The sequence below is a fragment of the Narcine bancroftii genome, chromosome 9 (assembly GCF_036971445.1).
Source record: "Narcine bancroftii isolate sNarBan1 chromosome 9, sNarBan1.hap1, whole genome shotgun sequence".
NCBI classification, from domain to species: Eukaryota; Metazoa; Chordata; class Chondrichthyes; order Torpediniformes; family Narcinidae; genus Narcine; species Narcine bancroftii.
This window is the reverse complement of record NC_091477.1, coordinates 72224853-72243064: the sequence shown is the minus strand read 5'-3', so window position 1 is coordinate 72243064 and position 18212 is coordinate 72224853. Positions and strand designations below refer to the sequence as shown.

Below are 18212 nucleotides of genomic sequence, written 5' to 3'. Positions count from 1 at the left end.
ATGAATTAAGTTAATAAATTTACAAATATTGTCTGTTGTGCGTCTTTTTTTGATAAATCCAGTTTGGTCTAAATTTACCATTTTCGGTACCTGTTCTGCTAATCTGTTTGCTAATAGTTTAGCTATTATCTTATAATCTGTGTTTAGCAGAGATATTGGTCTATATGACGCTGGTGAGAGTGGATCTTTCCCTTGTTTTAGTATCACTGTAATTATTGCTGTTTTACATGAATCTGGTAAGTTTTGTGTCTCATCAATCTGGTTGATTACATCCAGGAGGGGCGGTATTAATAGATCTTTAAATGTTTTGTAGAATTCTATTGGGAGTCCATCCTCTCCTGGTGTCTTATTATTTGGTAATTTTTTTATTATCTCTTGTATTTCTACTGTTCCAAATGGTTCTGTTAATTTATTTTGTTCCTCTATTTGTAGTTTTGGTAGTTCAATTTTAGTCAAAAATTCATCTATTTTCCCTTCTTTCCCTTCGTTTTCAGTTCGGTATAATTGTTCATAGAATTCTCTGAAGTTTTCCTTAATTTCTTTTGGATTATATGTAATTTGTTTGTCTTTTTTCCTTGTTGCCAATACCATTTTCTTAGTTTGCTCTGTCTTAAGCTGCCATGCTAAGATTTTGTGTGTTTTTTCACCTAGTTCATAATATTTCTGTTTTGTCTTCATTATATTCTTCTCCACCTTATATGTTTGTAATGTTTCATATTTTATTTTTTTATCCGCCAATTCTCTTCTTTTGGTTGTATCTTCCTTTATTGCTAATTTTTTTTCTATGTTTACTATTTCCCTTTCCAACTGCTCTGTTTCCTGATTATAGTCCTTCTTCATCTTGGTTGCATAACTTATTATTTGTCCTCTAATGAATGCTTTCATTGCGTCCCATAGTATAAACTTATCTTCCACTGATTCTGTATTTACTTCAAAGTACATTTTTAATTGTTTTTCAATAAATTCTCTAAAATCCTGTCTTTTAAGTAGCATGGGGTTTAATCTCCATCTATACATTCTTGGAGGGATGTCCTCTAGCTTTACTGTCAGTATTAAGGGTGAATGGTCCGATAGCATTCTCGCTTTATATTCTGTTTTTCTTACTCTATCCTGCATACTAGCTGATAACAAAAATAGGTCTATTCTTGAGTATGTTTTATGTCTAGTCGAGTAGTATGAGTATTCCTTTTCTTTTGGGTTTTGTTTCCTCCATATGTCCACAAGTTTCATTTCTTGCATTGATTTAATTATAAATTTGGTTACTTTGTTCTTTCTGTTAATTTTTTTCCCCGTTTTATCCATATTTGGATCCAAATTCAGGTTGAAATCCCCTCCTATTAGTATGTTCCCTTGCGTATTAGCTACCTTCAAAAAGATATCTTGCATAAACTTTTGATCTTCTTCGTTAGGTGAATATATATTAAGTAGATTCCAAAGCTCCGAATATATCTGACATTTTATCATAACATATCTCCCTGCTGGATCTATTATTTCCTCTTCTATTTTAAATGGCACATTTTTGCTAATTAATATAGCCACTCCTCTTGCTTTTGAATTATACGATGCTGCTGTTACATGTCCTACCCAATCTCTCTTTAATTTCTTGTGCTCCAATTCAGTTAAGTGTGTTTCTTGGACAAATGCTATATCTATTTTTTCCTTTTTCAGTAAATTTAGTAGTTTCTTCCTTTTTATTTGGTTATGTATTCCATTAATATTTAAAGTCATATAGTTCAGCGTAGCCATTTTATATTTTGTTTATCTTCTCTTTCCGTTTTTCCATCATTACCTTTCCTCCTTTTCCATTTCTGTTTTCTTATTTTCAACTCTTTACCAGACAACATTCCTACAACATCCAACATTTTCCTTATTCTCCTATTTCTATCTTCTTTATCCCCAATCTCCCCTTCCCCTCCTGAGTTGTCCTTTATCCCTTGTCGGACAACCACATCTCCCCTCTCCATTTGGATTTGCGAATCCACTCGCAAGCGTCAACTGATTTTGCAGTGACCACCCAGCCCCCCCCCAGAAAAGATTTCACTTTTCATATGTCACAAAGGTCACTCTTTTAATTCCCTCCTTATTCTCTCTATTCCATTACCTTCCCTTATTAATTCTTGTCTATACTATCTATGTTTTCCTCTAATTACAGATACTTTCACGTATGCCCATCGTGGTCATTTTTACCCTCATTACCTGTCTTCATCCCTCAGTCTATTTTTGTCTTTACCCACATACATATCAATCGTGATCATTTTTACTCTCATTACCCGTCTTCATCCCTCAGTCTATTTTTGTAATTGTTCTGCAAATTTTCGTGCTTCTTCTGGATCCGAGAACAGTCTGTTTTGTTGTCCTGGAATAAATATTTTCAATACCGCAGGATGCTTCAGTGTAAATTTATACCCTTTCTTCCATAAAATCGCCTTTGCTGTATTGAACTCTTTTCTCTTCTTTAGGAGTTCAAAACTTATATCTGGATAAATGAAGATTTTTTGCCCTTTATACTCCAGTGGTTTGTTGCCCTCTCTTACTTTTTCCATTGTCTTCTCCAGTACCTTTTCTCTTGTAGTATATCTTAGGAATTTTACTACAATAGATCTTGGTTTTTGTTGTGGTTGTGGTTTAGAGGCCAATGCTCTATGTGCCCTTTCTATTTCCATTTCTTGCTGTAGTTCTGGACATCCTAGGGTCTTAGGGATCCACTCTTTTATAAACTCCCTCATATTCTTGCCTTCTTCATCTTCCTTAAGGCCCACTATCTTTATGTTATTTCTTCTGTTATAATTTTCCATTATATCTATTTTTTGAGCTAACAGTTCTTGTGTCTCTTTAGTTTTTTTATTAGATTCCTCCAATTTCTTTTTTAAGTCTTCTACCTCCATTTCTGCTGCTATTGCCCGTTCTTCCATCTTGTCCATTTTTTTCCCCATTTCTGTTAAGGTCATATCTATTTTATTCACTTTCTCTTCTGTGTTGTTTATTCTTCTTCTTAAATCATTGAATTCCTGTGTTTGCCATTCTTTAAATGACTCCATGTATCCTCTAACAAGAGCAAGTATATCCTTTACCTTGCCTTTCCCTTTATCTATTTCACTGTATTCTTCCTCTTCTTCTTCCTCTGGGTTGGCCATCTGTTGTTTCTTTGTTGCCCTTTCCTTCTCTTCTTTCTTGTTTTCATTGTTTTCTGTGGTCTCTTCTTGCTGCAGGTGTTCTGCAGCTGTCGTTGCCGGCTGTGGAGATCGACTCCCCAGCTGGTCCCCCCTCCCGTCGGTGTGTTTTTTTTCATGCGCGGTTGCGCACTTTTACTCGGCTCTGTGAGCCATTGATGTAGTTCTTTTTCCACCAACCTGAGGTAGTGGGCTCCTCTCTCCACAGTGGGCCTCTTCGGACAGGTAAGGCCTTCACCTTTTTCCTCCGTTGTCTTCTCTTCCTCTCTTCTTACCGTTGATTTTGATTTTTCTTCTTTTGTCTCCATCTTCTTTCCACCTTTATGCTCACTTTTCTTTAACTTGTATTTCTGTGCCTTTGTATTTTCTCTTGTTTTTCCCGACTTTTCTGGAGAGGGCTGGAGTTCACCGTCCGGCCACTACTCCATCACGTGACTCCTCCCGCGTGCTGTGGTCTTGATGGACAAGTGCAAGAGGTAGTGGATGGAGTGGAAAACCCGCTATCTCCATTGACCTGGGTTGACTGGCTGGTTGACGCATCGCAGAGCAGGGTGTGCCTGCTGTCTAGCAGGGGGACCACCAACATGGCATGGGCTAGGGCCTCCCTGGTCCTTTCGAAAGCAGTGGCTGTCTCCTAGCTCCTTTCGAAAGCAGTGGCTGTCTCCTAGCTCCTTTCGAAAGCAGTGGCTGTCTCCTAGCTCCAGGCCAAATCCTTCTGTTTGGAGGTCATCATGGCAAAGAGGTGGCGCATGGTTCGTGCTGCAGCAGGTATAAAGCGGTTGTAAAAATTGACCATGCCAATTAATTCCTGAAGGTCCTTGACTGCGTTGGGCCTTGCAAACTACTGAATGGCCTCCACCTTCTCTGGCAATGGTGTTGCTCCATTCTTGGTGATCCTGTGGCCAATGAAATCGATCACCTCCTGGCTGAACTGGCACTTTGCTGGGTTGAATGTGAGGCCAAAGCCAGCCAGGCAGAAGTAGAGTTTGTGTAGATGGGTTGGGTGTTCCTGGTAAGTTCCTGCTGGCGATGAGGATGTAGTCTAGGTAGATGAAAACAATGTCCAGGTCTCCGCCCACTGCAGAGGTGCTGGCAGGTCTGCGCTGCGTTTTTAAGTCCAAAAGGCATGTGCAGGAACTTGAATGGCATGATGACGGCTGTCTTTCCGATATCATCTGAGTGTTCAGGGATTTGGTGGTAGCCTCATAAAAAGTCAATTTTGGAGAAAACGGTAGTGCCGTGTAGAGGCTGTGAAATCCTGTATGTGAGGTCTGGGTAGCAGTCTGGGGTAGTTGAATCGTTGAGGCACCGGTAGTTCCCACTAGGTCGCCAGCCCCCTATGGCCTTGGGTACCATGTGCAGAGGGGAGGCCCACAGGCTGTCAGACCTACAGATAATCTCCAGCTCCTCCATACATTTGAACTCCTCCTTGGCCAGTTGCAACTTGTCTGGGAGAAGGCATCTGGCCCTCACGTGGAGGAGGGGCCCTGTGTCACAATGTGGTGCTGCACACCGTGTCTTGGCATCGTGGATGTGAATTGGGGCCTGAAGATGGAGGGAAATTCAGCCAAAGTGCAGCTGTACCTGTCGGTAGGAGTGGTAATGGTGGCCATTTGCTGGTTCTGTGCGCTGGTGGCAGCGAGTTGGTTCGTCTGGAACATCTGGACATGCACCAGGCGCTTGGCCTTGAGGTCCACAAGTAGGCTGTGAGCTCGGAGGAAGTCCGCCCCAAGAAGTGGGTTCTCCACCGTGGCTAGTGTGAAATCCCAGCAGAAGGTCACACGATCGAGGCGTACTGGCACTCTCCATTTGCAGAAAGTCTTTATTGCGGTGTTGTTATCCGCCTGCAGGTTGGGCCCGCATGGTCGCGTTCAGGTCTCTAGTGGAGTTGGTGGAATGACGCTGAGCTCAGCCCCTGTATTGACAAGGAACTGGCGGCCCATAGATTTGTCTATTATATGTAGCAGGCTGTTTGCACAGCCGCCGAAGCCATTAGTGGCGGCTGGCCTGTGTATTTCCCAAAAACACTCAGGACTGCTTGCATTTATGGGCTTCTGCTCCCCAGCGCCAGTGGTAGAAACACAACAGCGCCTCTGCTCCCTCCTCCCCAGCGCCAGTGGTAGAAACACAACAGCGCCTCTGCTCCCTCTGCTGGCTTATGATCCCTGCTTGATTGGGTTTTGGGCTGCTGCTCTGTCTGGGGGTGTCAGCTGATTCATGGTGCATTTGTTCTCCCTCAGTGCGCTCGAGGATGTCCGCCTTCGCTGCGATCCTGCAGGGGTCGTTGAACTCCGCATCAACTAGTAGCAGGTGGATGTCATTGGGCTTCTGGTCTAAGAATGCCTGTTCAAACATGAGGCAGGACTTGTGGCCCTCTGCCATCATGAGCATTTTGTCTATGAGGGCAGATGGTGTTCTGTCCCCTAGGCCATCCAGGTGCATAAGCCTGGCTGCTTTCTGGAGTCTGAAGAGCCCATAGGTGCTGATGAGCAGTGCCTTCAATGCAAAGTATTTACCTTCCTCTGGTGGGTTCTGTATAAGGTTGTCCACTCTGGCTGTGGTTTCTTGGTCCAGGGAGATGACGTCATGGTAGTACTTGGTGGAATCTGAGGTCAGCTGCTTTATCTGGAACTGTGTCCGAACTAAGTGTGGGCGAAGCGTCCAGAGATCAGGAGTTTAAGGGCGACTGCGCTGACTGCTGCAGCATCCATACTGTTGAGACGTCTGGACCCGTCGGGGCACCAATGTAGCAGTAGCTAAACGAAGTTGGGAAGAACAAGACCAGTAGCCAGTACACTTATTTGCACCCCAGTTGTTTATTGAAATTTCCTGCGCTGTACCTTATAAGACCCGCCCTCACACCGGAAACAACATCATGACTTTACCCTGTGCACATACAGACCCAATTCGGCCAGTGCAAAAAAATGAGCCCAGTGATGCCATTTTGACTCGGCTGCTCCACTGCCACGACCATAACACGCGGAGCTGGTTTGCCTGCCGTCAGTGATGTGCACCACCACAATCCATAGATTTCACATCTATATCCAATAAATTCACTAACTAAGATCCTCAAAAACAGTAATTAGCCATTGACTGCTCCGATACCTTGACTGCAGAACATATTATTCAATTTGATTAAAAAATATTAAAAATAACCCGCATAAAATAAAGTATAACAGAGAAAAATTAGCCATAGTCTGATAATTATCACCCTGGTCATCTGATTGTCTTTCTATTTGGATCCAATACATTATTCATCAGGGGAGAGATCAGAAAGAACTGCACTTTACCTTCATCTTATTTTCCTCAGTTGCTATTGTCCCATCAGTCACCAGACCAGACGTCATGACCTTTTCCAGAAAATGAGTAAGTTTCTCTTGATCGTGATCACCGTTAGATCCAGATGTTTCTATCAGGATATAAAATGGTGCCTCTGGAAGTGTATGAATTGAATATAAGAACACAGGAATTAGGAGTCAGCCATGTTGCCAGTCAAGCCTGGTCCACCAGTCAATAAGATTATGGCTGATCTGACTGTGGACTCAGCACCAATTATCCTCTTGTTCCCTATAACCCTTAATTTCCCTACTATGCAAAAACCTACCTACATTTAATGAGACAGCCTCTACTGCTTACTTCAACATATTCACTACTCTTTGAGAAAAGCAGTGCCTCCTTAAATCTATTCCTCCAAATCTTAAGGCTGTGTCCCCTAATTTTAGTCTCATCTGAGAGTGGAAGCAACTTTCCTGCTTCTAATATATTCCTTTCATAATTTTAAATGGTCCCCTCTCATTCTTCTAAATTCCAGTAAATGGAACACCGTCAACTTTAAGTAACTTTAGCAGATAGCAAGAAACAGGGACAAAGAGAAATATTCAAGGGAAGGGAGGGTGATAAAGGAGGATATGGCTGATAGGAATTTGACCTTGGTAGTTAGCAGTGAATGTACCAATAGTGGAGCAACTGTACGATGAAACTGAATTTAAGGATGAAAGTGGTTGAAGACAAAGAGGTCTCAAAATTGTGTGAACCAGCAAAGCCACAAAAGTTCTGAAGGTTCTGAAAATTCATCATTCTCTCTAATGCCAGAAGGTAGCCTTCTACAGTTACACATAAATCTTCTGCATCAAATATTGTTCTAATTGATTAACTAGTCCAACAAAGGCCTTAGTTAGTTTCCTTAGCAACAACTGGCATGGTGGCACACCAGCTAGGAGACTGCCAAGTCTGCCCTTGCCAAAAGTAGCAGAACTTCCTGAGGTATCTGCCCAGATCTCTAATAAGGGTAGGGGTTTCTGCCTGGGGGGGGCAATCAGAGGATGACTGCTGGCCCATCTCTGGCAGGAGACACCACACACAGTGCTGGAGAAACTCAATAAGTCTTGATGCATCCACACAAAGTAAAAGGCAGTCAACATTTCAGGCTTAAGCCCTTTGTCCGGAATGCTGAATAAAAAGATGGGGACAAAGGGAGAGGAGCACAGGCTAACAGTTAAGAGATGACAGGTAAATAAAGGTGGGAGGGTAGAAGAGAAAGCATCTGAAGTGATGGGGTGAAGCCATTGGGATAATAAAGAAGGAAAGGAGCTGGAGGAAGGAAGTCAGAGGGAAGAGGGTAAGGGGAGAGACTGGGGGACAGATTACAAAATTTGAATACTTATGTATTTTGGGTAGAGACTGACAAGGTGTTACTGCTCTAATTTATATGTGGCCTCAGTTTGGCAGAATATAAAGCCATGGCTTTTTCAGGTGCATTCTCCGCTAAGAATGCACCTGAAGAAGGAGAAGCGGCACTTTAAATTGCCGTTCAGGTGGCAGTGTTGAAAGCGCAGTGCTGTCCACCTGAAAGGACAGCTGCGCCGGGATGCACATCTGAGCACATTCTGGCTCCTGTCCCTTGGGCTGTCAAGTCAGGATGGCTGGCTGTCAGCTGGGACATTCCCACACTAATCCTGCTGCCCCACTCTCTCCCCACTCACAGGGCTGGAATGGCCGGCGGGGGAGGAGGAGGCTGGAGTGGCTGGCGGGTGAGTATGGAGGCTGGAGCACCGGCGGGGGAGAAGGAGGCTGGAGCACTGGTGGGTGAATACGGGGGGCTGGAGCAGCCAGCAGGTGAGTATGGGGGCTGGAACGGGCGGTGGGGAAGGAGGCTGGAGTGGCCGGCGGGGGAGAAAAAGGCACTCAAGTTGGGTACCAGCATTGTTTCCGCCAGTTCCCTTCTCCCCCACCTGCCGCTCCAGCCCCCTACTCCCCACTCCCGAAATCAGTCCCGACAGTGTGGGGTCAGCCCGCGCCGGCTGCCCGACAGTGTGGGGCCTGATTTCATGAATGGGGAGAGAGCGGGACAGCGGGATCAGTGTGGGGACGTCCCCGCGCTGACAGCCCACGCCAGCCTCCCGACAGTGTGGGGACTGGGAGAGGACCTGTCAGGTACTGGCCACCTGACTGTCATCCGAATGCAGCTGCTTTTAGCCGGCTGCATTCAGATGTCTGGGGAGGCCACTGTGCTGCGGGGATTATCCCTCTCGGAGGAGGGTTACCAAACTCGCCTTGCAGGCGCCTCCTGCACATTCACGTGGCCTTCCCACAGCCACATTTTGCCAAAATATGCGGCTTTACAAACAGGGCAATTGGCCACCTGAAAGTGCCTATGGGTAGACATGTCAGTATGGTAGTGGGGTGTGGAATTGAAGTGGTTGACCACTGGGAGGTCCTTGTTGTTGCAGTGGACAGAGCAAAGGTGCTTAACCAAGCGATCTCCCAGTCTGCATCCAGTCTGCTGAGTCGTCCCTGCACTTATGTATACTGCACTCAAATCCATTATCTGCAGGTTTTCCTGTTTACCTCCATCAGCCAGGAAACTTTAAATGTGCCTCAATGGCAGACAAGGAAATTGGAGAGCTATTTACAAAGCAGAATTTAATGACTAGAATTCTGCCAGACGTTTGACCTTTCTCGTCCCATCAGGTTTTCAGAGACACGCTACATTGCACAGCTGCTGACAAACACATATTTAGGGCCCAATGCCAAAGATGGATTCCAACTCCAGGGAAGAGAGAATTGGGAAAAAAAATGGTAAAAGAAACAGAGAATGTTAAGATTAAAAGGTCATCTCTGTTGAAGGACATAGATAAGAAAGAAGCATTACTATAAAAAAGTAAAAATAATAATGCACAAGTAAGGTGGTGTCTATGGATTATTAATCATTCAGGAATCTGATGGCAGCGGGGAAGAACCTGTCCTTGTGCCATTGAGTGCTCATCTTTAGGCTTCTGTACCTCTTTCTCAATGGTAGCAAAATAAAGAGGGCATGGCCTGGGTGAAGAGGGTTTTTGAGGATAGAGGCTGCTTTTTTAAGACATTGCCTCATGTAGATGTCCTTGATGGAATGAAGTCTGGTGCCTAAGATGATGTAGGCCAAGTTAACAACCCTCTGGAGTTTATTCTTGTCCTGAGAGTTGGCGCCTCCATTCCAGGCAGTGATGCAACCAGCCAGAATGCTCTCCACGGTACACTTGTAGAAGTTTACAAGAGTCTTTGATGACATACCGAATCTCCTCAGACACCTCACAAAGTATAGCCGCTAGCGAGCCTTCTTTGTGATTGCTCCAGGACAGATCCTTGGAGATGTTGACATCCAGGAATTTGAAGTTCTTGGCCCTCTCCATTACTGAGCCCTCGATGAGGACTGAGTCATGTTCCCCTGACTTCCTCCTGAAGCTCTTAATCATTTCCTTGGTTTTGCTGAGCGCAAGGCTGTTGTTACACCATTCAGTAAGCTGACCTATCTCCCTCCTGTATGTTTCCTCATTTGCTGACAACCGTGGTGTCATCAGCAAACTTGTAGATGGCATTGGAATTGTGCCTGGCCACAAAGTCATGGGTGTATAACAAGTAGAGCAGTGGGGTAAGCACACATCACTGGGGTGCGCCACTGTTAATAATCAATGAGGAGAATTCATTGCTTCCAATTCATTCTGACTGTGGTCTCCCGATGAGAAAATCAAGGATTACCAGTTGCAGAGTGGGTGTCAGAGGTCTAGAGTTTGTAACTTCTTGACCAGCACTGAGGGAATAATGCTATTGAAGACTGAGCTGTAGTCGATAACGAGCAGCCGTCTGTATGAATTTCTGTTTTCGAGGTGATCCAGAGCTGAGTTTAGAACCAGCGATATTGCATCTGCTGTGGAGTGATTGTAACAATAAGCAAATTGCAGTGAATCCAGATCTTTGCTTAGGTGTATGTTAATTTGCTTAAGTCTTCAGGCTTTTCCACTTTCTACCCAAAGGTAGCAGTGAGAAACGGTTGTGACCAGGGTGCTAGCTGTCCTTTGTGATGCTAGGTTCTTTCTTGATGCAGTCTCTCACATAGATATCTCCAATGGATAGGAGGTCAGAGTCCATGATTTAATTAGAAATGGTCAATTCCACATCCATCAGTTACATCACCATGACTTGGAGTAATTACATTAATGGGCAAAAAGACATTAATCAATGTACATTGTTGTACAGAATTACAGCAGAGAAACAGCTGGATGATGCCAGCATTTATGCTCCATTATAGGCTCCTCAGCTTTTCTTCTACATAACTCTCCAGTACAGACTTTTTTCCTTTGTGTCTTTTTAATACTTTTCATCAAATGATGAATGCTACTGTTTAACACTTGTAGCAGTAGGTTCTACACTCCATAGATATAATGTACGTAATTTATTTCTATTTATACTTATCAAAAATGTAACTAGTTTTCAAATCCTTTGATAATTTTAAAAACAATGGTCAAGTCACAGCTCAATTTTCCTTTATTTATGAGAGGCACTGGCTCAAGAAGGCAGCCAATATTAATAAAGGGCCCCCATATTCTTGGCCACAACCTCTTTTCACTGCTACCTTCAGACAGAAGCTACAGAAGCCTGAAGTTCAGCACCTTTTGGTCTCGAGCATTTTTTTTATCCCACAGTGATCAGGGACTCGAAGCCTCCTGCAATCCCGAAACCATGAACTGTTCCCGCACCAAAGATCTATCTGCATTATCGTCATGTCACTTCCTTTTTGTACTTAATACAACTACACATTTTTATCTATATTTTTATTTTCCTCTCTTATGTGGTTATTAAATTTATATTTTGCTAGTGTCTTTTATGTACCCACACAGCTGCAGCAAGTGAGAATTTCAGAGGATCTACACATTGTGCTTATGTGTACGACAATAAACTTTTATTCATTCATGCCCTTTGATGATGACGACGAGAGTTCATTGTCATATGCATTAGTACAATGTGTAGATGCACTGTAATTCATATTTGGTCACATGGGTGTAATTAGGCTGCGTGGGCTTGTGGGCCAGAAGGGCCTGTTACTGTGCTATATCTCTAAATTAAAAAAAAAATAAATTATTCTTATTTGCTCTTTCTGCTTTCAGTCACGCTGATCAAGTATGGATATTCTAATGGGTTTTTATTATATTCAATTATTTGCAAAAGGATTCCATTATCTTGCTAACATCAATATTAAATAATATTTTATCAACCTGTTCCACCTCCCTTTTTAAACATATGAAACACATCAGCTGGACTGTCTTTTGCACTATTCCATATTTACATTATTAATGTCATAGTAAGTCTGTACTTCCATATCCAAAATCCACAGATAAAATCCATCCCAGCCACACACTTCATCCTATCTAATGGGTTTATCAATTATTCCTATCCTTTCTTTATATTTTGAGCTCTTTTCTTATAACACCTGGTTCCCTCAGAGAGCTTAGATTGTACAGTCAACTGAACCAAGAAATTATGACACTAAGAGTCATAGCACAGATCAGTACAGTACAGGCCCTTCAGCCCAACTGGTCCATACTGAACAAGCCAGTCCTATTTGCCTGCATTCGGCTCATATCCCTCTAAACCTTTCCTTTCCCTGTATCTGTCTTTTGAACATTGCAATTGTCTCCGCCTCCACCTCTACACACACCATCTTTTCTCTTTGGCTTGGCTTCGCGGACGAAGATTTATGGAGGGGTAATCAAAACAACTGAGACCTTATCTCTCCAAATGTTTGCTCTCACATCAAAGTAGCACCAGCTCAAAATATCCTTTTCCTACAGCCACACCACCTTCTCACAATGCATTTAACTGGAAGGAAATGTGATCAGCTGTGGTCTAATTAAATTGTAGAGTACATTGAGAGCTTCCCTTTTCCTGGTGAAAGTAATTATGGTCACAGGAATATTGGATTTTATGAACCCAGAACCCTACTCAGAAACTTATTTAATATTTTTCCCATCTTACCTCGTAATGGGTTTGTCAGTTTCATGTGCTCGCGTACAACTTCCCTGCACCCATAATCCATGAACTCAAACGCAGAGAGAATTTCACCCAAAGTGCCTTTGGATTCCTTGAATATGTCCAAGAGTTTGTCAAAGCTGTCACAACCTTGAGATGCAGAACAGATTAATACTGTGTACACATTGTAAATATATAAATTATTTATATTCCTAACATTGAAGGATGACAGTACAGAATATGTATTCGACCAAGGCAAAGTGCATATTTTACAGGGAGAGCATGTTTATTATGCAAATATATGCTTTTGAGCAGTAGAGTGATCACCTGGAGTGATACTTCCTCACTCATTCATGGGGTGTGGGCCTCCCTGGCATACAAGCCTTTATTTCTTATGCCTAAACACACTGAAGAAAATTAAAGGCAAACTGCATTCGACAACCATTGAAGTTCATGTGGCAAAGATATTCCCACTGTGCTGTCAGAAAGGAGGCTACAGGGATAAGAGTCATAGCGAAAGCAGGCTCTTCAGCCCAACTTGTCCATGCTGACCAAGTTACCTACCTAAGCCGGTCCCAGTTGTCTGTGTTTGGCCCACATTCCTCTCAATCTTTCCTATTCATAAACCTGTTTTTTTTAAAATGTTGTAATGGTCTTTTCCTTTCCCACTTTCTCTGGCAACTTTCTCTAGGTACCCACATCCTCTGTTTGAAAGTGTTACCCCCTCAAATCCCCTTTATTTTTTTTCCCTCTTTTACCTTAAATCCATGCCCTCTAATTTTAGATTCCTCTACCCTGAGGGAAGAAAAATGTCTCTTCATATTGCCTCTGCCCGTCACAATTTTAAAAAAACCTCTATCAGTCCCACTGAATCTGGACTCCAGGGAAACCAGCCCATCCAGTCTCTCCTTATGACTCAAGTTCTCCAGCCCCAGTAACATCGTTGTGAATCCTTTCTGCACCCTGTCTGTCTTAGTGACATCCTTCCTATAGCAGGGTGACCAGAACTAGAACAATGAAGAAACAGATATTTCTAAGCCAGGATATTCTGCAGTTTGCAAGGATTCCTCTGCTGTCTGTAAGGAGTTTGTATGGTCTTTCTGTGACTGTATGAGTTTCCTCTAGGTGCTCTGGTTTCCTCCCAAGTTCCATAGACACTTGGGGTTAGTAAGTTAATTGGTCATATGGGTATATTAGAAAGCCCTGTGGCTGTATCTCTACAAAATTACATTTTGGAAATGGCTGTATTTCTATTTGGCTGCTGCCCTTGCATTTTTTAATAGGGTCACAAATTTGTATAGTGATGTCAAAAAAAGCCTCTGTAAGTTACGATTAGTGCATTGTAGCTACAGTCGATGGAGCAAGTGAATATTTAAGATGTAGACAGGTTGCCAATCAATCTAACTGCTTTTTATCACTGAACTTGGATGTTACTGGAGCTCATTCATCCAAAATATGATAGATTGTTCCATTATCGTACTACAATAGATAGATCAGTGTGAATGGGATGGTAAATTAAAAACAGGCAACCGGAACCTCACTCCTGAACACAGCTGCTCCAAGCACCAATCACATTTCAGATCACCATAATTTTAGCTTACGTTTTTCTTTCCCACTTTCTATCAGTGCAATCTGACCTCTGGGCAACACGTGACAATGAAGTCTTGTGGACTTACAGCTGTCACACCAAGTCACTTGGTTTCAGAAATATTCCTTTCTTTTCCCCAGCCTACTTTATAACTGAAAACATTGCAGAAGATGTTTAGCAGGATATTGCCTGTTTTAGAGGGTATGAGGTATGGGAAGAGAGTGAACAAATTTGGGTCATTTTCTCTGGAGTGTAGGAAGTTGAGGCTCCCCTCAACTGATAGAGGTGAATAAAATCCTGAGAGGCATCGATAGGGTGGACAATCAGAATCTTATCCCCGGGCAAAAACGTTATTCACTAGAGGACCCATGTTTCAGGTGAAGGGGAGAAAGTTTAAGATAGAGGTAGGAGCAATTTTTTTATTTTTTTTTTACCCAGAGTGGTGGGTGTCTGGAACAGGCTGCCAGGAGCAGTTGTAATAGTCGCATTAAAGAGGCTTCTAGACAGGCACATGAAGATGAGGGAATTCTATCAGATGCAAACAGCAGAGTTTAAGTTTGATTTAAACATCATGTTTGGCAGAGACATGTGAGCTGAAGGGCCTGTTTCTGTGCTGCACTGTTTGTTCTATATTCTATATTCATCATCTCTGGCCAGTGGCCCCAGTATTAAATAGGATCAAATATGTAAGCAAGCATCTTGACAGTAGAACTACAGATGAAATTATACAAAAGATGCAGAATTTGAGCAAAGCATTCAAGAGAACATTTCAGATCTTGTCTGAATGCTACAGTTAAACCTGCCTCCTCCACTGCCCTCCACAGTATATTCCAGATCCTGACCACTTGCTGCATAAAAAAGGTTTTCTTCATGATCTTTTGGCTTTTGCCAATTCCATAGGAACATAAAGGTTGGCACGTTTAGTGTAGCAGTTAATGCAAAACTATTACATCACCGGGTTTGAATCCGCCACTGTCCGTAAGGAGTTTGTACGCTCTCCCTGTGACTAAGTGGGTTTTCTCCAGGTGCTCTGGTTTCCTCCCACATTCCAAAGACATATTCAATTAGTAGGTTAATTGGTCAGATGAGTGTATTGGGCAGTGCAGGCTCGTAGGCTGGAAGGGCCTGATGCCATGCTGTATCTCCAAAGTTAAAATTTAAAGTAAAAAAAATAAAAAATACAGTAAAACTCCTAGTATCTATCGTCTATGGGGATTGGTAGATACCAGATAAGTGAATTTTCCGGTTGCTTGAGATTGCATGTTGCTTGGATTGGAAAACTGACCAACAAGGGGTGCCAATTTTTAAAACTGTATTTTTTACCAATTTATGTTAACAATTTTTTTTTTTGTGGGTTGCTTGAGGCTGCCAGTTGCTTGAATTCCAGATAACGGGAATTTTACTGTATTCAAAAGAATCGGATGCATGCCACCTCTTGTCTGTTCTCTAATTCCAGAATATCACGACTATTTTTTAAATTTAATCCCACGATTCTACATTGATTCCCTTAATTAAAAAAAACCTCATTATCTTTTTCTTGAACAAATGCAGTGACCAAGCCTCCGCAGCCATTGGGTAGAGAATTTCAATGATATGCTACCTTCAACCAAAAACATTTCTCCTCGCATCTCTCCAGAATCCCTGACTCTTTATTTTGAAACCATGACCCAGGATTCTAGACATCCCAGCCAAGTGAAACATTAACACCATGCCTACCCTGTCAAGGCTCGAGAGAAATGAAACACGAAAGTTTTCAGATGCTATGATTATAGTCAAAACAGAAATGTAGGAGGAATTCAGCCAGTCTTGCAGTGTCCATAGAAGGTAAAAATGTTACTGACGTTTCGGGTCTGAGCCTCTCAAGTTATGAGTAAGTAAGGACTCAGTCCCAAAACGTCAATAATATATCTTTACCTCCTATGGAAACTGCGAGATCGGTTGAGTTCCTCCAGCATTTCTGTGTTTTGAGGCTTGAGAATTTTACCTAACAATAAGATTACATCCCAATCTTCCAAGTTGAAGAGCATATGCCCAGTTTCTCCTCATATGGCAAAACTGCCACACCAAAAAAAAAAGTCTGGTAAACCTTTACTCCCATGTCACAAGTATATCCTTCCTCGCTCGCAATGTTCCAGATGTGGTCTCTCCGTGGTCCTATATAATCTGAAGAAAACATTTATATTTTGCACTCAAACCTTCTTGCAGATTAGGCTGCTTATTCCAGTGATCTGTGTACATGGGAAGTTGGTATAAGCAGATAATATTGCAACGTTTAAAGGAGCATGAATGGGCAGGGAATGGAATATATGGATGGGATTAGTTTATTTAGGGATCATGGTCAGTACAGACTGTGGGCCAAAGGGCCTTCCTCTATGCTGTGCCATTCTACATTTTTATGTAGATTCTAAAGGAATTGAGCCAGACTCTTACATTGTAACACTGGGAAGTCAGCATGCTGTTAGAAGCTAGCTCCTCACATCTTCCCAAACATTCTGGATCAGTATGATTCTGTTCTCCGCCTTTACCTAAAAGCACCACATTGACTGATGCTGGTTTCCTTGGACACAAGATGGACACAGCTGTGATTATCCCAAGCGTCCCTTCAGATCCAATAAAAAGCTGTTTGAGATCGTACCCAGTGTTGTCTTTGCGAAGTGACGTTAGACAGTTCAAGACAGTTCCATCCGCGAGTACCTATGAACAGAAACAAATTTTGAGGGAAATGGACATTGCAGATACCAGACTACAGAGAAAGGGGAAAGCTATTTAGGACTGAGATGAGAGAAAACCTCTTTACCTAGAGAACTGCAAGCTTGTGGAACTCCCTGCTGTAAAGTTGTTGAGACCAGTTCATTAGATATATCAGAATGGAGTTGGATGTGGCCCTATTGCCTAAAGGGATCAAGGGTATGGAGAGAAAGCAGGAATAGGGTACTGAGGTCACATGATCAGCCATGATTATGTTGAAAGTTGGTGCAGGCTCAAAGGGATGAATGGCCTACCCCTGCTCCTATTTTCTATGAACCTGTCTCTCACAAAGATCACAAGCAATAGGAACATTCAAGAACTCCCAATTGTTACTGAACAGACGCAACAAAGAGTCATAGACAAATACAAGAGAGAACCAGGCCCTTCAGCCCACAGGGTCAATGCTGTCCATCAACCATTTAAATTAATCCAGTATGTTTTTCTCTTTTCTGTTCTCTGCACTCACCCATAAACTGGGGCAATTTACAGTGGCCAATTATTCTCCTAATCTACACACGTGTCAGAAGAATCAGGAGCACCCAAGGGTGGGGGGGGAGGAAGCCCATGTAGGTACAGAGAGAACATGCAAACTCCACATAGACAGCGCCGGAGGTCAGTTTTGAACCCAATCTCTAACATTGTGATCAGCAGCTCCTCCCACTGTACCACCATTTTTTTTATTACACAAGATGTGAAAAACTAAATCAGGCATTGCCACCCTATGGTCATATTGATCCTTGGGCCCACAATTCTTCAACCACTTCCTGCTGGATTGGATGATGTCAGAAACAATTTGTTTCATACATTTCTTTTTTCTTTTGTTATTTAATTCTGCCTTCACCTTATGAGGAGCACAAATAAGACAAATAGTTTTCCCCAAGGTAGGGGAATCTAAAACAAGTGCATAGATTTAAGGTGTGAGGGGAAAGATTTAGAAAGGGTTTGAGGAGGACCTCACTGATACCTACCGAACATAAGAGCTGGATCGAGTGAACATGAAGATGTTTCCAAGTCGTGATAGAGATTCAGACCAAAGGGCACAACCTCAGAATAAAAGTACATAACTTTAGAACAGAGACAAGGAGCAATTTCTCCAGCCGGAGGGTGGTGAATATGTGGAATTTGTTGCCATAGATGGTTGTGGAGGCCAAGTCATTGGGTAAATTTAAACTGGAGGTTGATAGGTTCTTGACTAGTAAGGGTACCAAGGGTTATGGGAGAGAAGGCACAGTTGGTCAAGTGGTTAGTGCAGCGCCAGCAAGCATGATGGACCAGAGTTTGAATCTTGCGCTGTCTATAAGGAGTTTGTACTTTCTCCCCCGTGTCTGCATGGGTTTTCTCTGGGGGCTCCAGTTTCTACCCACCGTTCAAAAACGTATTGGGCATGTAGGTTAATGGGGTGTAAATTGGACAGCATGGAT

The 18212-nt window shown here is 42.7% G+C and overlaps 1 protein-coding gene across 3 annotated transcripts in view; it reads right to left on the bottom strand.

Annotated features, from left to right (window-relative positions):
* Positions 1-18212, bottom strand: part of d2hgdh (D-2-hydroxyglutarate dehydrogenase) — a 51452-nt gene that overhangs the window by 13651 nt on the left and 19589 nt on the right. For all 3 annotated transcript variants that reach the window (XM_069896448.1, XM_069896447.1, XM_069896449.1), the window contains exons 5-7: positions 16569-16737; positions 12462-12605; positions 6461-6603 (exon numbers count right to left, since the gene is read on the bottom strand). In XM_069896448.1, coding sequence (XP_069752549.1) covers positions 6461-6603; positions 12462-12605; positions 16569-16737 — 456 coding nt within the window. The remainder of the gene's footprint in view (positions 1-6460; positions 6604-12461; positions 12606-16568; positions 16738-18212) is intronic.